Source organism: Pempheris klunzingeri, chromosome 2, assembly GCF_042242105.1.
Source record: "Pempheris klunzingeri isolate RE-2024b chromosome 2, fPemKlu1.hap1, whole genome shotgun sequence".
Lineage (NCBI taxonomy): Eukaryota > Metazoa > Chordata > Actinopteri > Acropomatiformes > Pempheridae > Pempheris > Pempheris klunzingeri.
Genome location: NC_092013.1, coordinates 29,075,757 through 29,098,869, shown reverse-complemented (window position 1 = coordinate 29,098,869; position 23,113 = coordinate 29,075,757). Strand labels below are relative to the sequence as shown.

The 23,113-nt window shown below is 43.7% G+C and overlaps 2 protein-coding genes across 2 annotated transcripts; both read right to left on the bottom strand.

Moving 5' to 3' along the window:
• Positions 1 to 4,272: 4,272 nt before the first annotated feature.
• On the bottom strand, positions 4,273 to 7,059 carry LOC139213033 (Krueppel-like factor 15). The gene is made up of 2 exons (XM_070843642.1): positions 5,919 to 7,059; positions 4,273 to 4,455 (listed from the first exon to the last, which is right to left on the bottom strand). Exons 1-2 carry the CDS (start codon positions 7,037 to 7,039, stop codon positions 4,287 to 4,289), a joined length of 1,290 nt encoding a protein of 429 aa, XP_070699743.1. The 5' UTR covers positions 7,040 to 7,059; the 3' UTR covers positions 4,273 to 4,286.
• Positions 7,060 to 13,692: 6,633 nt separating this feature from the next.
• slc45a3 (solute carrier family 45 member 3) lies at positions 13,693 to 21,398 on the bottom strand. The gene is made up of 7 exons (XM_070839399.1): positions 21,206 to 21,398; positions 19,166 to 19,407; positions 17,921 to 18,033; positions 16,823 to 17,277; positions 16,465 to 16,730; positions 15,583 to 15,852; positions 13,693 to 13,836 (listed from the first exon to the last, which is right to left on the bottom strand). The coding sequence occupies exons 1-7, from the start codon at positions 21,396 to 21,398 to the stop codon at positions 13,693 to 13,695; spliced, it is 1,683 nt and encodes a 560-aa protein (XP_070695500.1).
• Positions 21,399 to 23,113: the final 1,715 nt, after the last annotated feature.

Sequence of the window (23,113 nt, the reverse complement as noted above, 5' to 3'; positions counted from 1 at the left end):
TTTATTTTCCAACTAGGCCAGAAGGAGAAAAAAATATTGCATAAATTCTCAAAATAAGTTTCTAACTTGGAAAAGGAACTGTGTTAAACTATCCATAAGCATAAAACAGATTAACAATGTTCCTCTGTGCTCTGTAGCTTTGGGGGGAGGTGTTGTCACACTTCCTGATCAGAGAAAATCTGTATAATTTTAATGGCATGACTGCTGCTCTTTAAAGACAGTACATCATTCTGTCGTACAAGAACCTCTGGCCACAACTGTTATCAGCTACTCGTATTACATTACAGCCCGTGGCCGCATTTCATTCCCAACAGGAACCCCCCATTTTCCCTCTTCTGCTCTGTTCCAGCCCACTTTCACTTGTGCCGCCTGCCTCACCTTCAGTTTATGAATCAAAACAGTCCAACATGAATCCGATGAGCGTTTTCTTTCTGACCACATCATCCCAGATTTAGCGAGAGCGTGAAAGAACACAGCAGGAAAGGAGGCAACACAGATTTTTGCTTTGAAGCCAGTCCCATTTTCCTCCAGGCGCTCCCTCCTAGCCAAACACAACTGGAAAGTACCAATAGACAGAAATTCCAGCCTGATATGTGAGCAGAGCTGCTCCTTCCTCTCTGCTTTCTACAGTATTGAGCTAAGGGACACTGCACGATACTACAGCAGTCAGATTCTTAATGAAAAAGTGGTTACAACGCCTGCAGCATTATTTTTATTCGGAGGCTCACTGCAGTGGCCTTGATGTGGTTATGCTATCCACCCACTCTGGGCTGTAGTCCTTGCTGTCGTTCAGTGCTACAGGAAACCTAAATTGGTGCAATTTTATTGAGACAGTCATTGGGCAAATTTGTAGAGTGGAGGAGAGCAGGCCAGTGACTTTAGTAAGACACAGATCCCCGACTTGCTCCCGAAGCAGAACTTTGGTGTGTGAAAAAAAAGTCTCAGCACTATACAAGTACAGACCATTTAATATGACACAAATGTTGCTTCATATCTTTAACTGATCATCTCTGATGCACCTACAAGTAAGCAGCATTTTAATGTTGTAGCCAGTTAAAGAGTAATAGGCTGACTATTGGATAGTTCAAAGTTCTGTGTACCAGTGTTTTTATGATTCATCAACGGTTTTTAAATCTTAAACTTGCACTATTCAGCATTTTAGTATGAACAATGTGCCTAATGACCATATGAATGAACACTGGACTTAAATATGCCGAGTCAATGGAATCGTGACTCCAAGTGAAAGCTAACGCTGCTCGGTGTCGCATTTTTAAATAGCTGTTGTTTAACTGTTTGCCGACACCTTTGCCACATTAACTTTATAAGGCCCTTGTTGTAATGTCAGCCATTAAAACCATTAAGTTCATGCTTCTCTCAGAAATGTATTGAAGTAGCAGTACAAAGTGGCAGAAAATGTAAATACTTCAGTAAACCTAGTAGTACCTCACAATTGTACTTAAAGCTGCATCAGTGGACTTCCTGGCCACTGGAGGGCAGCAGAACAAACTGATATCGAGTCATTTACAGTCTTCCCATAATGTATTAGCAAACTATATATAAAATATTAACTGTTTCAGTTACATTATTCATCTCTAGTTGTGTCTCAGGCCAATTAGTTAATGCAAGTTCAACATTCACTCTCCTTTTAGCTCTGCCTTGGCTTGAGATCAGGGAGCCAAAACAGTGAAGTTGTGGCTGTAAAATTTAAACAAGCTGAAAGAGGCTGAGGAGAAACTGCAGAGTTGGATGATAACGCTCTTGTTTATTTGTCTCCGTTCGTCCCTTTCACATGGCACCTATTCAGTACATTATTATTGTGTAAAAATGATGCAGTGAGCAAATGTAAATGTACTTAATTACTTGCCACCATTAATTAATGTTGGTCAATCATTTACCTTGTTTTTTTGTTTTTTTTAAAGAAAGCCGACTCAGTATTTTAAGTTTTTGCTTTTATTTTTGCAAATAGGAAAATAGCATTTCTGGTATTCAAAAAAACAAACAAAACAAAACAAATACAGCCTGTATTAAACCAGATACACAGACAGGACAGAGAGAGAAACAGAGAGAACTGGATGACTGGATGATGACGATGATGGTGATGATGACGATGATGATGATGATGATGATGATGATGATGATTAGGGAATGCAGGTCTGGATGTAGGTCAGTAGAAGCAGCCTGGGGAGGCTCAGACACAAAGACAGCGCTAGTTCAGACAGATAAACACGTCTGCCCGACTGTCTGCTCTGGATGGGTTTTTACATTACTGAGCATGATTGTTTTTGAAGAGAGAAACCTAACATATCCATATTGCTACGATACAAAGATAAGGGCATGATTGCTGTATAAATGAGTGTGCACTGCTACTCGCAGAAGTGCTCTATTTTTGAGTTTATCCCAAAAGCACCAACGTTACTTGAGCTAAGTTAAGATTGCCACAAGCCTACGGTTTGTAGTAGTAAGTGTCTGCTGGTTCAACAGAGACAAACCAGTTATGTGTAGCGCTCTGCTGTCCCTTCATGTGAAGCTCTGGTAGGTTAACAAGCACCAATGTGTTGAGATCAAAGAACAAATGATAATTGTGACTGCACTGCGCAGTGCAGTTTAACCATCCTTAGAAAATCCATTGTTTTTTTTTTTTGTTTTTTTTGGCATTTAACGGTTCCAATACATTTTATGGAACTGCCATAAGAGCACAATGACTGTTTCTCACTTTCCACTAACACAAGTGCACTTGAGACTAGCAGACTCAGCTTAATGGTTTGGAAATGTGTTGAGTGGGATGCCAAATCCCAGACCATAATAAGTCTGACATTCCACAGATTGATCACGCTACAATCAAACTCACATAACAGACCGAAGACCTTTTCAGAAACAAGACTGAATAGCTTAATGCACTGATTGAAAATCCTCTTTGATTAAAAAAAACAAAACACATCTACATAAAGGCTACAAGCTGTACATGTTATCTTTGTCCTTTATGTTCAGTACACATTATATTGAGTATACTAATACAGATGATTGAATAGATGTTAGCTGCCTTTCCAGCTGTTAGCTTTTCTTGCTGCTATAACCAACAGAGAAATGTTTTACAGTAACTGCTACTGTAAATAAGAAAGCAGTGTTTCACATCACTTCTGCGCCATTGATCCAAAACATAACATACAGACCAAGTAGTTTTCTAGGCCACATGAGTCGGCTACACAAAGATTTCAGGAGAATCTCGGAGAACAAAGAGCTTATAAACTGTCACGCACCAGGAGTGTCGTTTTCATGCTCTCACAGGGCCAGAACAGGGATTTCTGGTTTGGCAACCCCCTGCTCAGAATCACAGTTAAATTAGAGCAGTCATATGATAACAGTAGGATCAAAAGAGGTTTTGTAATATGGACAAAGGCATCAATAGAGATTAGGCGATGCTGGGGCTGAGAAAGGCATACAGGTCAAAACAGGGTGGGTTATGATTGGACGAATGCAATAAAGGCCAGGCCTGGATGCAGAAAAGGTTTTCTCAGCTGGGCCAAATCGAGAGCAAAGCCACAAGTTTAGTCTGATAAAGACAATGTCTCTGCGTTTACTCCTAATATCAGGAGTCATTCATTTTATTCAAAGTGAACTGTATCTCATAATTTTACCCAACGTGCACATGTCCATCGCAAGCCGCATGATTACAACACATGGCGTAACTAAGACGCCGAACAGAGGACACGTTCACTGTAGCAACGTACAAAGATGTTGGGAGGCTTTATCCATGTGGACCCTGAAGTTTGGATTTGAGAAAAAAGGTCGAGCACAGGAGTAGAAGGGAGATTCTAGAATTACAGACACTCCTGTTACCACCCAGCTTCCAGCAGCCCCTGGTAGCTTGGTACCAGAAACAATAGTGCAAGCAGTGGCTGCAAGAGGCGCCTCTGTAAGACGGTCCCCTGTTGTGTTGTGTGTGTGTGTGTGTGTGTGTGTGTGTGTGTGTGTGTGTGTGTGTGTGTGTGTGTGTGTGTGTGTGTGTGTGTGTGTGTGGAGGCCAGGAAATCCACTTTCAGCTGAGTTTTTCCTGAGGTGGCTGTTCGCTCAATATAAGACGAGCTTCTCAGAAGGAACCGTGAAGGATAAACAGCAGGGAGGAGAGAAGGGAAGGAAATTACGAGGGGACAACAGCAGCCAGCGCTCAAAATTCTTCTGAAGGTTCTGCTTGTGAAGCACCGTAAGTCCTGAGGGAGCCCCGGACCTCCCGTGGTGTGCACCTGCCTGGCCCAGGCCGGGAGGTCCGTTCAGGCCAGCTGAAGGTGTCACACAGTGGCTCTGATAATCCTGCTGGGCCTGGAGCTGCGGTGGACCTTTGTGTGTTTGGACAAGTGGTCACTGCGGGCGAACTTCTTCTCACACAGGGAGCACTCGTACGGCTTGATGCCAGAGTGAGAGCGGCGGTGACGAGACAGCTCGTCTGATCGGGAGAACCTGGCGACACAAGAGCAGGCGGGCAGAGTGAGGAACACAGTCACATTAACACGCTGGCTAATTATCCATGATGTTAAAGGCTACAGCTGGGAGATCTGAGCCCACAGACTGACTACTGCTGTGAACCCACTTCAATAATTCCCACAACCTGCTAGACTTTTTGTGGACCCGTAGAATCATCATGTTTTCCCTACTAACTGGTGACACACAGCCCCCACACTGATAACTACATTTACATAACTACATCTTTAAGCCCAATGTAGCCCCTAGGTTCAACACAACAGTTCTTCCCCACTGACTTGAATATTTGTTCCATAATTTTGGTGGATTTTTTTTTCTACATAATATGTACACCAGTGGTGGGAGGGGATTGGTGCACTCTACACAAACAACACAGCTCAAGCGGTAGGAACATCTTTCCTTTTTAACACAGGAAGAGGAGGAAAGTGAACGGCTACTGAGCAAATGTGCACATGACCACTCCTGTAAAAACAGCTCCAAAGTGTGGTCGCATTGGGGAAATTTTCCAAAACATGGCTATGGCTGTTTGCTTTGTTGGTGTAAAGGTAGCGGGAAGTGTTGTCTTGTGAAGTATTGTTAAGTCTGCTGTTGTTGCACTGTCATGTCTACTGTCTGATGGTCAGTTTGTCAAGCAGAATCAGTGCTGTGAAAAAGAATTTCCCCCCCGGGGACAATAAAGTCTAATAATAATAAAATAGCATTGTTATATTCCAGTAATCTGATGTCAATTTAGTGCAGAAACAATTACTCTATGAACCTATTAATACGTCAAGATATCATCATCATCATCATCATCAGCTGGAGTTTTCTCCTCTTTAATAGACTGTAAACTGAATATCTTTGGGTTTTAGGGAGCTGTTCACACAAAACACAAAGAATCTGAGGATGTCAGGAGACTGGCATTTTTTCTATTTGCTGAAATGTAATAGACTAAATGGTCAATTGAGAGGGGAACTGAGAAATTAGATAAGATCATTAAAATGATAGGGGATGCCCCATTGCAAAGTTCTGGGCAAATACTGATGCTTTTAAAAAAACAGGACAACAGTCCGGCCTGGAGCTGGTGCTTTTAGTCGTTCTTGTTTTGGTGTTATTTATTCCCCCGTTTGTGCCTGCGAGACAAACACATCTTCATTATGAGTAAATAACTGAACTGTTTTACACTCAGTCGAGTCATATATTTTAAGTGGATTACACATTGAGATCACAATGTTTGTCTTTTGATGATGATGGTAGTAATGAGTTGTAAAATCTTTCCTCACAGCATTATAAACCACCGAGCAGTGTTTTGAGGTTACTCCAACAGGACTTCCTGGATGGTGTTTCATCAGGAGCCAGCTGCCCCATTAATGCAGCCCCCTGCATCAACCAGTAGGAACATCTTCCAAACCCCTTTATCTTAACCTACAGTTGGTATTTACAGTACACATCATGCCACATACCTCCAGCCACACTCAGGCCAGCTGCACGTGTAGGGTTTCTCTCCCGTATGCCTGCGGAAGTGGGCCTTCAGATGGCTGCTTTTGGTGTACATCTTCCCACAGCCTGGGTGGGAGCACTTATGGACCCTCTCTGTAGGCGGCACTCTCATCACCCGGGGGGCCACGGCCTTCAACAGGCTACTGCCCTGGCCCCCAACGCCCGTCACACCCGTGATCTCTAGAGTCCTCATAGTGATGGGCAGGGGGGCGATCTTCACATACTTCTGGTCAGCTGACTTGGCATCTCCACTGTTTAGTGACAACACGGTGGTGGTGGGGGACACCTGCGGGGCCAGTAGTGTGACGTTTTGTCCCGTTGCCCCCTGCAGCCCCATGACCAGATGAGTGAGCCAAATGCCACTTTGGGTCCCAGGAGGAGAGCCTGCTGGGGTCTGAGGCTGGGCCAGAGGTAGGGGCTGCAGCTGGAGAACCAGCGGAGCGCCCAGGAGCACTGGGGGGGTTAAGGTGGATGCTGAGGGCTTCGCTTGGGCAGAGGGGGAAGGGTCAGCAGGGCTGGGGCTGTTTTGCTCCTTCTGAGGGGTGTTTGGGCTTAAAGTGAAATGGGAGGCACTAGTCCCTGGGTCACTGCAAGTCTCTGAGGAAGCAGCCAGGGGCGCAGTGGAGGATGGAGAGCCACTGCAGGGTAGAGGGGAGGCCTCCTCTTTGGGGGCCAGCAGCCCCTCTTTGACCAGTTCCATCTTTTCCCTCAAGAACTCCTCTATGTCCTCCAGGGTGGGGGTGAACGGGGAGGAGGGATGGAAAGGGAATTCTGGCAGCTTAGGCTCCTGACTTGCAGGTTCCTCTTCTCCTTCTGCTCCTAGAAAAATATGCAGACGCGCCCCCTCATCCTCATCTTCTTCCTCCTCCTCCTCCTCCTCCTCATCCTCCTCCTCGGGGCTGGAGCTATGCATAGCCCCCAGCTCCCCGGCTTCGGGGCTGTCGCAGGAGGCTAAACTGCCCCCCTCGCTGCGGGCTCCGTCTCCCAGGCCGAGGGAGAACAGGCCGCTGCTGCTGCTGCTGCTGCTGCTGTCCCTGAACAGGTCATTCTCCAAACTCAGCGTTCTGCTGCTGAGAGACACCATTGATCCGGGCCAAACGCAGAATAGAGGATGTTGAGGAAACACTATCCACAAGGGGGGATCACAAAATCCTGCAAAGGCAACATTGAGATTGTATTTTATTACCCAGCTATTTATGTACTTCAACGCCTGGATTTTACACCTTAAAAAGGCAGATGCTCCAGGAAACCTTTGGCAACAACAAAAACACAAAGGAAGTCATTTACTCCACAGGTAATTCACAGAGTGAGTGTCTCCCACTGTCACACGTCACAACAGAAACTCTTAAAACACGTAGAAACAGAACCCAAAGTAACTATTTCTGTTTACTAGGATTCGCTTAGAATGTCCTTCCCATCATGAAGCGGCTCTACTGGTCTAAGTCTGTAGACACCAAGAGGGAATATTTAACATTGGGCAGATGTTTGGGTTCTTGCTTAAGGTCACTTCGATGTCTTTGGAAGTTTTTGTTCCAAAAATATAAGGCCCCTTGAAGTAACAGCCCCCCCCCCCCCCCCCCCCCCTCCCCCAAAGCCTTCTATAATTAATTAATTAATTAGTATCTAAAAACAAGCCATCTTTATCTGCTGGCCACAGTTTTAGCTCTGGTCTGGTGTGATTTAGGCCACTTCTTATCCTACCTGTGTGTCTGAGGAGAGTACAAAAATAATAATAATAATATATATATATAATGGAGAATTCTTTGACTATGCAAATTTAAAGTATGCTGAAAGTTAAACTTTAATTTGCAGGGAGGGGGGGGCTGTTTATTTAGGACCTCTATCAGGTCCGCAGACCTCAAATGTCCCAACAAGCAGCTCGCAGCGGAAAGATTCTCCGTGTTTGCTTATGTAAAGGCTGTTTGTTGCTGCTGTCAGACCGTCGGGCACATGTTGCAGCAGGGCCTCGCTCTGGGTAAACACGGCCCGCACCGACGCGCCCATGAACCGTATGGCGAGGAAAACTGAGCCCGAGCGAAGCATCGGGCCGCCGGAGCGGAGCGGAGAGGAGCGGACGTCCCGGAGCAGCGGAGCCGCGCGGCGGTCCGCCTCAGCACAGCCGCGCCCGCACAGGAATCCACGAGTCTCAAGTTCGGCTGGGTCAAAAATGTTCTATTTATACTCCTGCGTGTCTGCGGAGGATCCGAGCAGGAGAATCCCGGACGCTCGGCCCGACCTACCGTGTGTGGCTGCGGGGCTCCGCGGAGAAGAGCAGCGCCGTCGACGGTTCTCTGTTTTTCTCTTTTCCTTTCCCCTCCGTCGTGTTATTGTCGTGGCACACTCACATCCCGTCCTTGCCACGGGTCCATGTTGGCATTCCTTTTCCCAGCGTCACGTGACTGCATCGCTGCACAACTCGGAGGCACGGGTCCCGATCCGCGCCGCTGATTGGCCGAGGGCGGCGGAGGCTCGCCCTAAAAGGAGCGCGCTGATTGGCTGCCGCTCGATAAATTCTGACTGCCATGTGTTGATGGAGGGATCGCTGTACCACGACGAGACACGACAGGGCTCAGTGTGGCACAGGGGTGGACTAAATAATGGAAACAGCCGATGAATGTAACGACAGATGTAAGTTGAGGTTTTTCCTTTGGGACAGCTTCAGGGCTCTTTGTCCTGCATCCTGAAAACTGCTCTCAGGGTTTCTGACAACATGCTGCTGCTGCTGCTGAGGAAACTCTACTTTAGTGTTTTTATTACATTACATCTGCAATCAATATGGCAAGCTCCTTTAACATCCACTCACTAGTGGGAACAGCCAAGTAGATGATTGTAGACAGGAAGAACTACTGCTATTTGACCTATTTCAACATATCAGTAATGTCATTGTGAATAAAACTCTGATGTTAACTCCACAACAGCTCAACCGCTGACTTCTACTCAAAGTCAGTTACAGATATCTATATTTGAGTCAACATATCCACAATGTCATTTGGCCTCCGGCTGGTGATATCAGTTGTTCAGTTCTCACTCATGGAAATGTTCATTGTAGATTACTACACTTATTACAGGAGTGGAATTCTAGATATTTAACGATATTCAAGATGTTCAATTTTGAAATTATTGATATGTAAGCTTGGAAATAAGTTCTATGAATGTAACTCCTGATATTGCAGATACCTGAAATACAATTCTAACTTGCGAAAATTATATTTGTTCTTTTAAAACATAAATTTGATGTATCTATATTTCCTTTAATAACTAGTGAGAATTTGATTTAGGTGTCAAAAAGGAATTTCCACTACTTAGAATGTATTGTTTGTATGATTGTAGATATTTGCAGTGTAATTGGAATTTGAATATCCAAGACAAAGTATGAATGGTGCCCAGTACATCCTCCACTGACAGTCTATAGTGTGTCTTTCATATTTCTGTTTTAATTTCTATGTTTATCAAGTAAATAAACTGCTATAAAACATTCTGCATAATCAGTATTTCTCCAAAAGGCTGTGGTTTCGTTATATCTATAAGTTGATCCAATAGTCTTCAGAATGAGCATGACATCAACTGAAAAACTAAAAAACTCATTTGTACCTCTGCCATCAGACTGTACTATACTATACTATACTATACTATACTATACTATACTGTACTATACTGTACTGTACTATACTGTACTGTACTATACTGTACTGTACTATACTATACTATACTGTACTATACTGTACTATACTATACTGTACTATACTGTACTATACTGTACTGTACTATACTGTACTGTACTATACTATACTGTACTGTACTATACTATACTGTACTATACTATACTGTACTATACTGTACTATACTATACTGTACTATACTATACTGTACTATACTGTACTGTACTGTACTATACTATACTGTACTATACTATACTATACTGTACTATACTGTACTATACTGTACTGTACTATACTATACTGCACTGTACTGTACTGTACTATACTGTACTGTACTATACTATACTATACTGTAGTATACTATACTGTACTATACTATACTATACTGTACTATATTATACTATTATACTATACTGTACTATACTATACTATACTGTACTATATTATACTATTATACTATACTGTACTGTACTATACTATACTGTACTGTACTGTACTGTACTATATTATACTATTATACTGTACTGTACTATACTATATTATACTGTACTATACTGTACTATACAATATCAGTAAATCTGTGATTTTGTGAAAGTGTGATTTTATAAGTGCTACACAGTGACCCTGGAGCCTTTGGGGGTCTCTGAAGGTCTTGGGCACTGGGGCTGTGGTCCACTTTTTTCCAGTCCTGACATGGATCATCAGTGAGAGTTGAGAGAAATACTGTGTATGAACAATTGTCCTGTCTTATTCATTGAGGCTGTGTCTTCTTTCACTGTTCAGTAATGATGCTGCAGCTGTTGTTGTGCTTCTTCACTATGAATAACAACACTGGGTTCCCCCAAACCTTCTAAAACATGCATAACACTCCTTCTTCCAATTAGTTTCCCCTTTCAAACAGGAACTATTATTACAGAGAGATGGACTCTAGAGAAACTGTGTATATAGAGAGAAGAGCATGGGCCGCTGTCGGAAACAAATAAAATGACCAAGCCTGGGAACATTTCTCGAGGTGAATGTGTGGTGTACAGTACCTTGGTACAGTTATACTTAATGTTTTAAAGGTGTTGATAGTTTGAACACAGCATGTAGGGAACTAAGTTCTAAATGTGTCCCAGAGTACCAAAAGTATATGGACACTATAAAAACTGCAGTCTAAAGTTGTTTTTTTTAACAAAGTTTCAACATTTCTGGACAGATACATATATGATGATATATATCTGAGCCTAAAGCATCAACACGGCAGAGAAAAGGTTGCCACATCAATGTAAACTTGTCAGCAGACCCCCTGACAGTATACCTAATGTTCTCCATCTTAATAGAATACAACATCTCTCTAATCCATTGTGCAAACATTAGAGGATTACGATCTGTCCATCTAATTAGAATTTGTCATCTGGCCACCAGTGTGTCAAATGACAAAACACTTACAGCATCTAAACAGAACTCAGACCAACCTGAGACACTGAAACCTCCCACTGAAGCCAAATGATGACATTCATTTAGGTGGGTTGGAAACTTTTGGGCATGAAATTCCTCTTTCTCTGGGTTATTGTCTGCCTCCCTAAAGTCTAAACCAACATTTGGTCAGTAGAACTAACACGTGAAAGTATCATATCCTGGTGCAGCTCTTTACTGGTTCCCTTTAGGGCTACATCCAGATTAAAAAGCCCCGGATTAAAAAATAAATTGGAGTAAATCATACTTTCTGATAAAATCAGAGGTTCAAAGACAAACCCAGACTGAAAATCTTTCTACATGAAACAAAAGAGGAAATAGATCACTACCACAAATCATTTAGGGACATCAGTATAACAGCCCCAAGCAAACAATATCCTCATGTCTTCTATTACATACACAACCAGGGTTCTTTATGAAATATCTTCGTCTTGACCCGATGATGATGATGATGAGGAGGAGGAGGACGATGATGATGCTGTGCTGGTCTGTTGTACAAAAGCGCCCTCTTGTGGTTCAGTAGAGCCACAAAAAATCAGGAGAGAAAAAGAGATTGACATAGTTCAAAACCTTCACCCACACGTTCATGTGACAATAATCCTAAACCACACATACCTTTCATCATTCGTTTTATTACAGTGAGGGTGGATCAGGTTTGTAATGTGAAAGAGGTGAAAGCTCTGCAGTCTAAACATCTAGACCGTGGCTAAAAACAGCACAACTTAATAAATGAAACAAATATTTTAAATACATACAAGAAGCCTTGGTAAATTCACACTGGGGATGATGAAAATGTATTATTGAAAGCCATGTTATACATGTGGTATTATAATTACCCCCGCCACGTTAAATCACTACCTGTGTTGTATTATACACTACTCACTAAAAGTTAGGGATATTCAGCTTTCAGGTGAAATCTCAGGATGAACCTAAAATACATTCTAACCTTTCCAGGTGAACTTAATGTGACCTTCTCTAAACCTTTGAATGCACATGTCCAACTGTTCAGTGTCTCAGTACTTTCTGCACCAGCTGCTGTTCTCTAACAAGAAGCTTAACAGCAACATTCACAACAGGTTTGATCCATGAATCCACCAATACATTTCCTGCTTCAGTTAGAATTGGTATTTAAACAGTCCTCCTCATCCTGCTGTTCACATTCTGACATCATGAGACCAAGACGACACCTAACAGTTGATCAGCAGCACCTCAACACTGGAGGCTTCAAACAGGAAGTCCTCAGACGGAGGTGTTCACTGAGCTTAGAGGGTCACAGAGTGTCATCAGGAGGTTGGAACAGTGATACAGAGACTGGAAGAGTCACAGAAAGGAGAGGAGTGGACGTCCTTTGGCCACATCCCAATTTATTGAGACACTGAACATGTTTTGTTGTGGTATACCTACCACTGTTGGTAGATTTTCTTCAAATACATTGTTTAAGATGAAGAAACTACCAGTGCATGCTTCTACTTAAATGCCCTACTTTCATGATATAATATCACTGTAGCATTCACTTTTTACATTTTCCATAGATTTCACCTGAAAGTCGAATATCCCTAACTTTTTGTGAGTAGTGTATTTGCCACACAGTAACACTCCTATGGAGTTTCAGTAGCTGTGATTTGAAGCTTTCTGACTGATCCAGATCAACCTGTTGACAATGATGATAAATATGTCAGTCAAGCTAAAAGGCACAGACACACTTAGATAAATTAGACTTAGATAATACGATCAGCGGGGATTACACAAACCACATACGACTTGTCAGTGGTGGAATGAGTGCATTTAGTCAGGTGCTGCACTTCAGCATAGATTTGAGGTATTTACTTGAGTCTACTCCATTACATCTCACAGGGACATGTTGGACTTTTTACACCTCTGCTACTACTGCACTTCTCAGACACACATGGAAAAAAAAAAAAGTTGAATGTGGATTATTCTACAAACTGAAGGATTAAGTTTTCATTTAAATGTTGAGATTGTTTTAATTAAAAAAACACTTTGATCTTATAGACCTTGGTGCACTTCTGTGGATTAAACTACAGCAGTGCCTCCAGTAAAGTACGTAGCACCACACTATTAGATCACCTGGCTGGAAACATAGCTTCCTATAAGGCTCATTTATTCCCCCTATTCAGTAATTAGCTTCATTAAGTTCTTACATGCTGCCTGAAACTGATCCTCCATAGAAGCTAAACAGAGCATATGGCTGAGGAGTCTGCAGCATAATGCACCACACAAGGAGCGTCAAGACTCCAGTGTGGTTTCTTAGCAACAGTACACAGCAGGATGTTGCTGCCTATCACTGCCTATACGAGAATATTAAGAAAAAACGCAATATGGACCGAGTTTCTGTGCTGCTTCATTTTACCCACAACAAATTGCTCTGACTGTGAAAGCAACACTTTGATCCACGCTTCGTTACTGGCCTTGTAAATGTGCTTGTCTTAAAGTGTGAGTTGGACATGGAATGACAATACAACACAATTCTTAAAAGGATAGCTTCATGTATGTCCCAAGGCCCAGTCAGGTCCCCGAACCTCTGCAATCTCTCAAGAACACGGTAAGTGCAGCATCAGAGGCTGTGTGCTGCTGTCCACCCTCTGCTGCTGAGAGATGGTCAGTGTTGGAGGTCAGCGTGGCTGTAGACTACCCTGGTGGAGCAGAGAAAAGCCATCAAGCTGAAGCAGCAGGCGGAGGCCATGTAAGCCCTCGCACTGTTTGCCAGCTGCACAATCGAGCCGAGGCACATCGCCGGTAGCACCTGCAGGAGATAATTACATTTTAAATGGGCGATCAGGATAGTTTCTATTTGTTCTTTTACAATATGATGCTGAAAAGACCCATTCAACCAGGAAAAACAGCACTTGTTTTTTTTAAAAGATCCCAATTGAAGATATAGGCACGTTTTATTAGCCTGATAATCAGACTGAATTTGCCATTTTGCTTTATTCTTTCATGGGTATTTTGTTTTGCTCCAGCATGTCAGTAGCAGTGGGGGACATACTGCTCCTGCTGATGTAATATCTAGCTGACATGGAAGCTGCATTCATAGGTCAAGGACACCACTACGCTAGACCGGGCAAGAATGGCCTCTGAACACATACAAGAAAAGTGTTTTTCTCAGTTGATGTTAATGATTTTTTTTTTTATTTGAGGGTTTCTGATCTATGAAAAGGTTTTGTTCTATTTCCACATTGTAGAGTTCAAAGGCCAGTCTTGCCTGGTCTTCTTTTATACTTAGACTGTATAAAAGAATTGGATGTCGCTTACAGGTCTGAAAAGTGAGGCCAATGTGGAAGAGCCTTAAACCTGCATTATTTCTAATGGCCAGCAGGAAGCAACTCCGTTGGCTCCAGAAAGAAATCTGACGGTATGGAAGTCAACAAGAAAATGAGCCGACTTCTCACGTGATTCATTACCTCAGTTAACATTTTCCTGACGGGTTTATGATCTCAGTTGTTGGTTTCTGTCTTCGACACAGCATGATGTTCACTCAGTAAATTACCGTCCCATTCAGAGGAAAACAGACCAGAAAACAGAGCATGCTTTAGGGCGGGGCTATGTTGTGACTAACCAATCAGAGACGGTCTCTGTGGAATTAACGTCACTTCTGGCTCCAAATAGCCAAGATGGCGACGCCCGTGAAGCTAAACACAAGGCTTCAGAACGGCGGTCCTCAACGTGGCTACATCCATTTCTTTTATACAAACTACAGTGTCGACACTGATGTTTGGCAGCTGAAGCTGTCAATGTGTATGTAAAGATGTGGCAATCAATTTAGGAGTGATAGCAGGTTTTGGTTGTGCACATTTTTTGAAGGCTTGTGCGGAGAGCACTGACAAACTGCTGGATGTTAGACATGCAGCTGATTCCCAGTTGGAGGTAGAGGCCGTAGCCATGAAGATGAGCTATGAGATGACCCAGACATGAGCAGGTTTTATTCTGTTTCTTTAAACTCCCAAATAGATTCGGAGCTACTGCTACTCACAGCTGTTTGTCAGTACTCTATCACCCACGCTGTGGTTTTAAGGAGCTCCTGGGCAGACACACACTCTGATATACTGAACAGAAACCTTGAGGCTTATAACAGACATCTTTTTGCATGTCTGCTGTTGAGCAAGGCTACACTGTCACAGAGCAAGAGTTCACCGATGAGAGCTGCTTAAGCTGCTTTGGCAGCCAACTTGCATGATGCACAAAGATATTTCCCCAACTGTAGGCTTGCCAAACAGTGAGAGAGCTGCTGGGTTATTCAGGAGTCAAGTCAGAGGTCTGCTGGACTGTCAAGCCCATAGATATTCAGTAGTAAATGAATTGATGAATTAAAAATCTCTCCAAATCTTTCCTCCAGTGGAATCTGTATGTATCTATTTGTGCTTGATGTTGTTGCCACAGCTGATTGATACATTTGTATTTGTACACACATTAGAATCATTGCATAATTTGTTCTGGCTTTTCCAGTAAATAACCAACAGTAATCGGCACAACAGTTCCATGTCCACATTACCTGTGAGAGCAGGTAGGCACTGTCCAGTATCGCCATGTCGAAACACATCCCTCTCTGCGAGACTGGCGAGCAGTCTGCTTCACCCCCGTCACCCCCACTCACAGACAGTGACACATGGGGCGGTCTATCACAGGATGCTGCCTTGGGTAAGCTCAGTCCCCCTGTGACATCAGGTGTGTGTGGACCACAGGAGTGGGGGGGCTTGGTGAGCGCTGGGTTGTCTCTTACGCTGAGCTGCGGAGGTTTGGGCTTTAGTGAAGTGAAAAAAGCCTTGAGGAGAGAAGGATGATGGATGAGGGGATCAGTTTCTGTCCCCATCTCTTCGACAAAAACACTTTAGTAATTAGTGACGTTTAGAGAAACACTCTCATGAGCTCTCTTTCTGAGACTGAGATGAAAAGATTGATACCACTCTCATATCTATTGTATTGAAGCATGGAGTTAACTAGCTTAGCATAAAGACTGTAAGCAAAGGGAAACAGCTAGCCTGGTTTTCTCCAAAGACAAAAAAAAATCAGTCACAGTGAGACTGCCACGTTACCCCACATAACTCCCTTAATTACTGAGCTTTAGAGGTTTTAATAAAGGCTCATTCTTTTTTTTTTTTTCTTCAAAAACTACAAAAATCCCACGACGAAGTCCAACACTGCATATAGTGTTGCTTTAATATGATTTAGATTTTCTTCATTAGGTGAAAACTATACATGTCATGCATTATGTTGTACCTTCTTCACAGGGCATTGTCTCATTTCAACTTGAAATTTCCTATATCCTAAGAGTATATAGCGCTTTGTAAACTCTAATGATATTGACATGCCATCATAGATTCCCCAAACATAAAGTGACTCTTCGCTGCACAGTGTGGACCGGAGATTATTTTACCTGTCTATTTGAGTGGTAGAGACACAGCAGGGTGTATGGCAGGACCTGAAGGACACAGAGTGTGTATCCTGTCACAGCCACCATGGCAGTGACCGTTATCACGCTGTCTGAGACACACATGACCGTGGTGGCAAACACCAGCAGGGCTAAACTGCTGATGTACACCACCCTGGCTCCCAGCAGGGCGACCCAGCAGTCCATGAGCATGGAGCACAGCACTGACACCACGCACTGCAGGAAGAGGCCCAGACTGGCCATACGCACACCTGGACAGACACAGGAAGCAGCGAGAAGGCAAATGAATGTCATTGGTTTAGTTAAACTGAAATGGGAGGAGCTAAAGAAGCACTTACCGTACCTTCATCATAGTGTTTTTTCTCCTGTGAGTGTGGCTCTGCTCCCGGCACTCCCCGGTACAATCCCTCCCCCATAAAATCAGCGAAGAAGAGCATGACACTCATCAGTGCCATCCAGCTACACATCTCCGCCACAAACAGTCTCCACATGACCACCGGCACATGCATACATGCTGCATACATCGACGCACATGCTGATGCACATCGGCCCAGTGTGACCAGGAAACAATGAGGCCGGGACAGCAACGAGTGAGGGCAGCATCTGCCGCTCCATTTCTTCAAAGGAGCGGCAGTCTTCCTCTCTACCTCCCTGGTTCCTGCAGCCTCTGGGATAAAGGGGGTGGTGAGCAGGCAGCTGAGGAAGAGGAAGGTAAGCAGGATGTAGACAAAAGCCTCTTGCCCTCCCAGGTACGTCGCTAGGGGTGCTTGGGTCCAGTCCACAGCAGGGAGCAAAAACCTGAACACACAGTTTAAGATAGTGAAATGGATGTCTGTCTCTCCAAATACCTCATGTGATTAGTTTATTATCCCTGTGTAATGGCACAAACTATTTCCATCATCAATGAATCATTTTAAGTCTCCTTAACAATGCTAGCACCTTGGCTCAAGTGATATCACCGTCAGTCCACCACACTCGTCCACACTGAAATACCTCGACAACTTGAGATAGATTGCCATGAACATTTCTACAGACATTCACTGTTCCCCGAAGGATGAATCCTCATGACTTTGGCGATCCCCTGTCTCGACAACTTTGGATTGCCTAATAACTCTGGTGATTGCTGAACTTTGCGTGTAATGCCATCATCATGTCAAACCTTTATGACCAAATACCTTCAGCATGGTGGAGGTCTGGGACCTGCTGTACTCACTCTACATTATGTCACTGTGGAGCATCACCCTAATGACTCAAATGTAATTTCAGATGAGAGATCAGGGAGGAGGAAAACAGAAAGCAAAGACAAGGGCCACGAGGTTAAATGCAACACAGTCATCGGGGCCTGTCAGCTGACAAATCAGAAAAGGCAAAGGCCAGTGACCTCACTGAAAGACACTGGATTAGGGTCGGTTAGGGGAGAAACGTTTAATAAGCGCCTTACCCGAGGCATCCCCCCAGGCTAGTCATCAGGGAGTTTACCGAAAATGCTCTGCGGTTCTCCTCCTCCCCAGGGAACAGTTCTGACAGCAGGGCCAGCAGCACGGTTAGACAGGCCTGAGGAGCAAACACAACGCTTAGCTGACACCAGCTCACAGCCACTTTGACAACTACATTCATGTGTTCCTTTAAAGACCCTGAAAACATTCTCATAACCACCTTCTTACAGTGAGCAGTGATGTGTTGTGGGGGGGGGGCGGTGTCACTGACGAGGGGCTCCTGGCTGGACTAGATGTACTGTGATGGTGGTTGGACAGGTGTTTCATATTTATTCAATCAACACTGATTGGACTTCCACATGAAATGTCACAAAATCCCCCTTTGACATGAACGCTGGGCTTCCATGGGAACGTCTGACTGTGTATCGATAACTGTCTTCTGCTTCAGTCAGGATTTGAATCGATGGCTGCGGGACGTTCATGTTACCGGACCACCGTCATCACACAGACCTGGTGAAGCGGTGTAGCTCACCTTCTGAACATTTTAAAGCAGAGACTGTGTTGGAAGTGTTTGAAAGGAGAAGCAACACCCTCTTACTCTCTCAAACAAAAAGTGATGTTTACAAGCCATAAAATGCATCATTACTCATTTCAACATGCTCAGGGGGATTTGCTCGGTCTAGTATCACTGGATCGTAGTAGAAATGGTAGAAGAGAAGTTACAATAGAAGTAAAGATGCCATTTCGTTGGATTTTTAAAGCTGGGAAGCAAAAGTACAATTTTTCAAGCGCTTAAACTCAAACTATGGAATAGTATGAAATGGCATCTATACTTCTATGATCCAATGATTTTATGCTCAGGCCTGCCAGTGGAGGATGAACTCACCAATAATTCCTTGGCTACCAGGCAGTGACAGTTTCCCAGGATGTTAAGGGGTTTATTTCCTCATGTCTTTAAGAACCACTAAACTGGAACAACTGCTGATCAGAACTGTTTCTCTTCTTCTGAGAGTTCTTAGTAGTCCTAATCAAAATGAAGGTTACATAACACCTTGAAATAACCATTACATAAAGACCACATATCTATCAAGGGTGTAACGCTACTGGATTACATCATATCTTTCAAGGCAAACACTTGATCAACTCATTACATGCCTGGTTTGTGTCTTTGACCCAGGAGGCCACTCACTCACACCTTAAGGAGTTGCCTTGGGAATAATCTAAGGTGTGAATGTGTGCAGGTAACTCACCTGTCCACAGAAGTCCATCAGACACATAGCTCCAGCCTGCAGAGTGCCTTCCAGCCAGTGAGGGTGCAGCGGGGACAGCAGCGCAGCCAGGCGCCAGGCCTGCGGTATGATCTGCAGGCTTAACAAAACTCCCAGGCTCAGCATCCAGATAAATGGGCGGCGACGACCAAAACGACCTCGCCACGAGTCGCTAGCTGAGCCAATCATGGGAATAAAGATTAAACCCAGGAGAGGACACACCGCTGGCAGAGAGAAGCAGTCTGTTAATATGATTAGGTATATTGGCAAAATTTACTTTCAGCTGTGTTCAATGAACCGTCCAAACAAGAAAAACTGAAATAGCTCAACACAACTAATATTCCACGTGGTTTCTCCAAATGCAACACAAAATGTCACTGCTGCTACTCCAGTCTCAAAATGACTCAACCCCCTTCTTGACGAGCATCTTTAGTAGTTAGTAGAGCACCCGTTTGCTGCTATGACCTGCTGCAAACATGATGCACAGCCAGACACCAGGTTCTGACAGCGTTCCAGAGGAGCCCATTCCTCCACTTCTTCTGAAGGAGGACTTCAGCGTTTAGTATGTGTCTTACTGTAGGAACTGAAGCCTGCTGCCACCAAGTCTTACTGCAGGTCTTTTTCAGTCACACCTGCCTCCTCAGAAGTCTGGTGGCAGTTATTGACAGCTTCCTCTTTGTGCCAAATCCAGGTAGTGCAGCCAGTGTTCCTTTAGCTTTGAACTTTGCGTCCAACAGTAGGAACATTCAGTGCCTTTGCTGTCTTCTTGAATCTTTTTCCTTGTTTGTTCAAGACAATGATCTTAACTTTTTGGACAGTTCTTTTGACTTATGCAATTAATGAGGCCCTTAACTTGTTGCATCTGATGTGCTTGAGACAACACCTGATTTGCAAATGAGGGATTCTATTCGGTTGAATCATTTTGAGACTGCAGAAGTCATTAAAAGTGATATATTGTGTTGAAAAGTGCAACTGTACATTCACTGACCTGAGAGGAATGGGGAAAAAATGACTGGGCAAAATATTTGAGCAGTAAGAACTGATAGTAAAGTAAAACTGGTACATTATCTTTTGTAGGGCTACACGTCCCTCTAACCATCCTCTGCATCCACTCACTCTCACACATTGGCACTGCCAGCTAAACCTGTTCCTCAAACAATGATAGCTTAGCAACGCTAAGTAAACGTGACAGTCCTGTGAAGCTTTGGATTCCTCTTCATGCAAAATCATTGAGCACGGGGTGTTAGTCAAACAGACACATGGAATACAAAGATCCTTTTTATCATCTTTCTAAAATGAGAGGATTTGAATAGAAAGTGTTTTTCCGTTCTCACGTAAGCTGCTAATCAGGATATTTCTGGCCTAATAATGCCCACGTGGAAATTGGCAACCCCAACCAGATGATGAACGTCAATATCTGCCAGAAAAAAAAATTCTGTGCTGTCAGGAATTCTCTTAGCTGCTTTTTTCTTTTGATTTATTTATTTTTTTCGTTTATTTGATTACCCGCTTTTTAATGACACAGAGGACGGGACTATGTCCAGTCTGTGTCTCCTGGACAGAACTGAACTGAATTAGATTTTATTTATATTCTCACTGTACCAATCTCTGTTTGTCTGAAATAATCAGCTCTCCAGATAACATTAAGTTTCAAAATCCACCTGATTGGCTCATGAATGAATAGCAATAGTAGTTTATATTTTATATTTTATATTTATCCTCTCCTTTTTTTGCTCTTTTAAACTCTTTGGCATTCAGTGTGGATGGCAAAGTAAGATTTGTGTGTCGCTGGTTAAATTCAAGTCTTAGCTTGTTGTATTTGTCTATTTGTTGCTAAAAAGAAAACTGTGAGAAGCCTAGGAGCATGGCAAAAGAAGTCTGACTCTTCTTGTGGCCCAGCACTGAGGGGCGACAGTGCTGACCCGTCATGCTCTGTTTCAATTGTTAGTGCAAATCCAACAGCTGTTTTACTCCCATTGACGTCCAACCTGTCCACCCAGTGTGTCCGGCCCATTCACTTACCGAGCATCATAGTCATGTAGCGCTCTTCCATGCCGGCCTGCAGCAGCAGAGGAGGAATGTAAACGACTCCTGCAGCCATGCACGCCTCCAGGCCGCATGCTAAAGTGTTCACCATGAACAGCCCCCACAACTGGCCTGGCAGCTGTGGCTGTGACTTATTCACTTCACCTCCTTCCTTCCTTTCTTTTTTCATCATCTGGTTTGAATGTAATGTCTTCACTGTGCACTGCATTTAGTCCTGATATGAACTGATTGACACAACTGTTGAATTAAAGGGCCTCCCAGAGGTTTGGAGGATTCACATGTCATGTTGTCATGCGTTGTGCAAGAGACAACTGAAAGAGCTCTCTTAACGTCCCGTGTTCCTTCTGTTCGGGAACATCATGCAAGGATGAACGAGGCTTCCCATCCCAGGCCAACTTACGGATGTCTGCTGCCAGCGCGGGGGCCTCCTGGGGGATTCAGACAGAGAACAGCATCGTTGTACTTTCACATGCGGTTATGTGAACCACCCTCTGCACAGTATACAAGCTTTCTACCTGTGTTTACACCTTTCACTGACACGTATCTCCCCTGTGTATCACAGCACGTCAATGCCAGGAGTAAATGGGGTCACACAGTCACCTGTAGGCATTTGAGTTGACTCACTGCTATCTGGTGACCTCCTCCCTTCCCCTCCCTACACATTAAGCAGCAGCAACACCTTTAAGCATCAGACAAAAGCGGCAGGGATTTCAGGTGTGGAGTGAATAATCACATTATTTAATGCTTATTACGAGTGACAATGTTTTCTGTTAATACTCTTCAGAATGACAAGCTCCATTTATTTCCACTCATCTGCTATCAGTTTATCTCTGTGGCACATTACACACAGGCTAAAGTAAGCAACACAGATGTTTTCTAAAAGTAAAGGCACTTTGCTTCACATACTGAACATAGCTTCATCAGAACTCTCTAATAAACCCTACCTGTTCTTCAGTGCAGCCACTCCAACAAGAACGTCATGTTTCTGAGACACTATTAAGCATTACATGATTGACTACTGAGTTGCTTCACTTCACTTGCCTCATAAACACTCTATGATCTCTCCACAAAGAACAAGAGTGGTTAGAAATTCCAGCAGCAGCAGCAGCAGCACCCGGTGTGATAGCAGCCTCCCTCTGACGCTCAGCAGCACACACCTGCAGACAGGTGAGGAGACTGTGGCTCATCATGCTCTCTGTGAAGCCTGTGGGCGGGCCTCCTGTGTCGCTGTGGCCCGTAGCCTATGACAGCTGGGGACTTTGAGCACATGTGTTACGTGGAATGGAACTGCTCACTGCAGGTCGAGTGGGTCGGACCAGAGAGAGCTCTGCTTCTCCACGGTGGATATTTCAGCTAATATCAAACACTACAAATAAGAAGATATTCTAGATGCTGCACATATGAAACTATAACAGTGAGGTAGGAACTCATGAAAAGCCCTTACTGTAGTGGTTAAACTATTACTAAACACTGTTAAAGTATGATTCACACAGGGGTGTGGCCTCACCTGTAGAGTAATGAGGGGCAGTCACATGACCCAGATAATAGCATGACAGGTGAAATAAATGAGAAACTATAGAACAAAGTGACATCTGTTTAATGATTTGAGGGTTTGTATTTGTTCCTCCCTTGTTTTTAGGTCTCTGCTTTCTCATTTTTGATCTACATTCGATCTGCGTAATGTTAGAAAAGACATATAAAGATGTATATCTTAGTTTGTCAGCTTACTATGCTGTGCATCAAGTCAGTATTATGCTTTCTGCTAAGTGATGCTTAGGACAAAGCTGAAGACAAAGGCTGAACAAACCAGACATACAGACAATGACGTGGAAAGACTTGTATTTCTGGTCAACATTCCCGTTGGGGAATAGAAGAACAAGAACT

Coding starts and splice junctions, on each gene's coding strand:
- LOC139213033 (XM_070843642.1), bottom strand. CDS start 7,039: ATGGTGTCTCTCAGCAGCAGAACGCTGAGTTTGGAGAATGACCTGTTC. Junction 4,456..5,918: donor TGGCCTGAGTGTGGCTGGAG/GTATGTGGCATG, acceptor TTGTGTCGCCAG/GTTCTCCCGATCAGACGAGC.
- slc45a3 (XM_070839399.1), bottom strand. CDS start 21,398: ATGAAAAAAGAAAGGAAGGAAGGAGGTGAAGTGAATAAGTCACAGCCA. Junction 16,731..16,822: donor GAAAAAACACTATGATGAAG/GTACGGTAAGTG, acceptor GTGTCTGTCCAG/GTGTGCGTATGGCCAGTCTG. Junction 13,837..15,582: donor GTGCCTACCTGCTCTCACAG/GTAATGTGGACA, acceptor TATCTCCTGCAG/GTGCTACCGGCGATGTGCCT.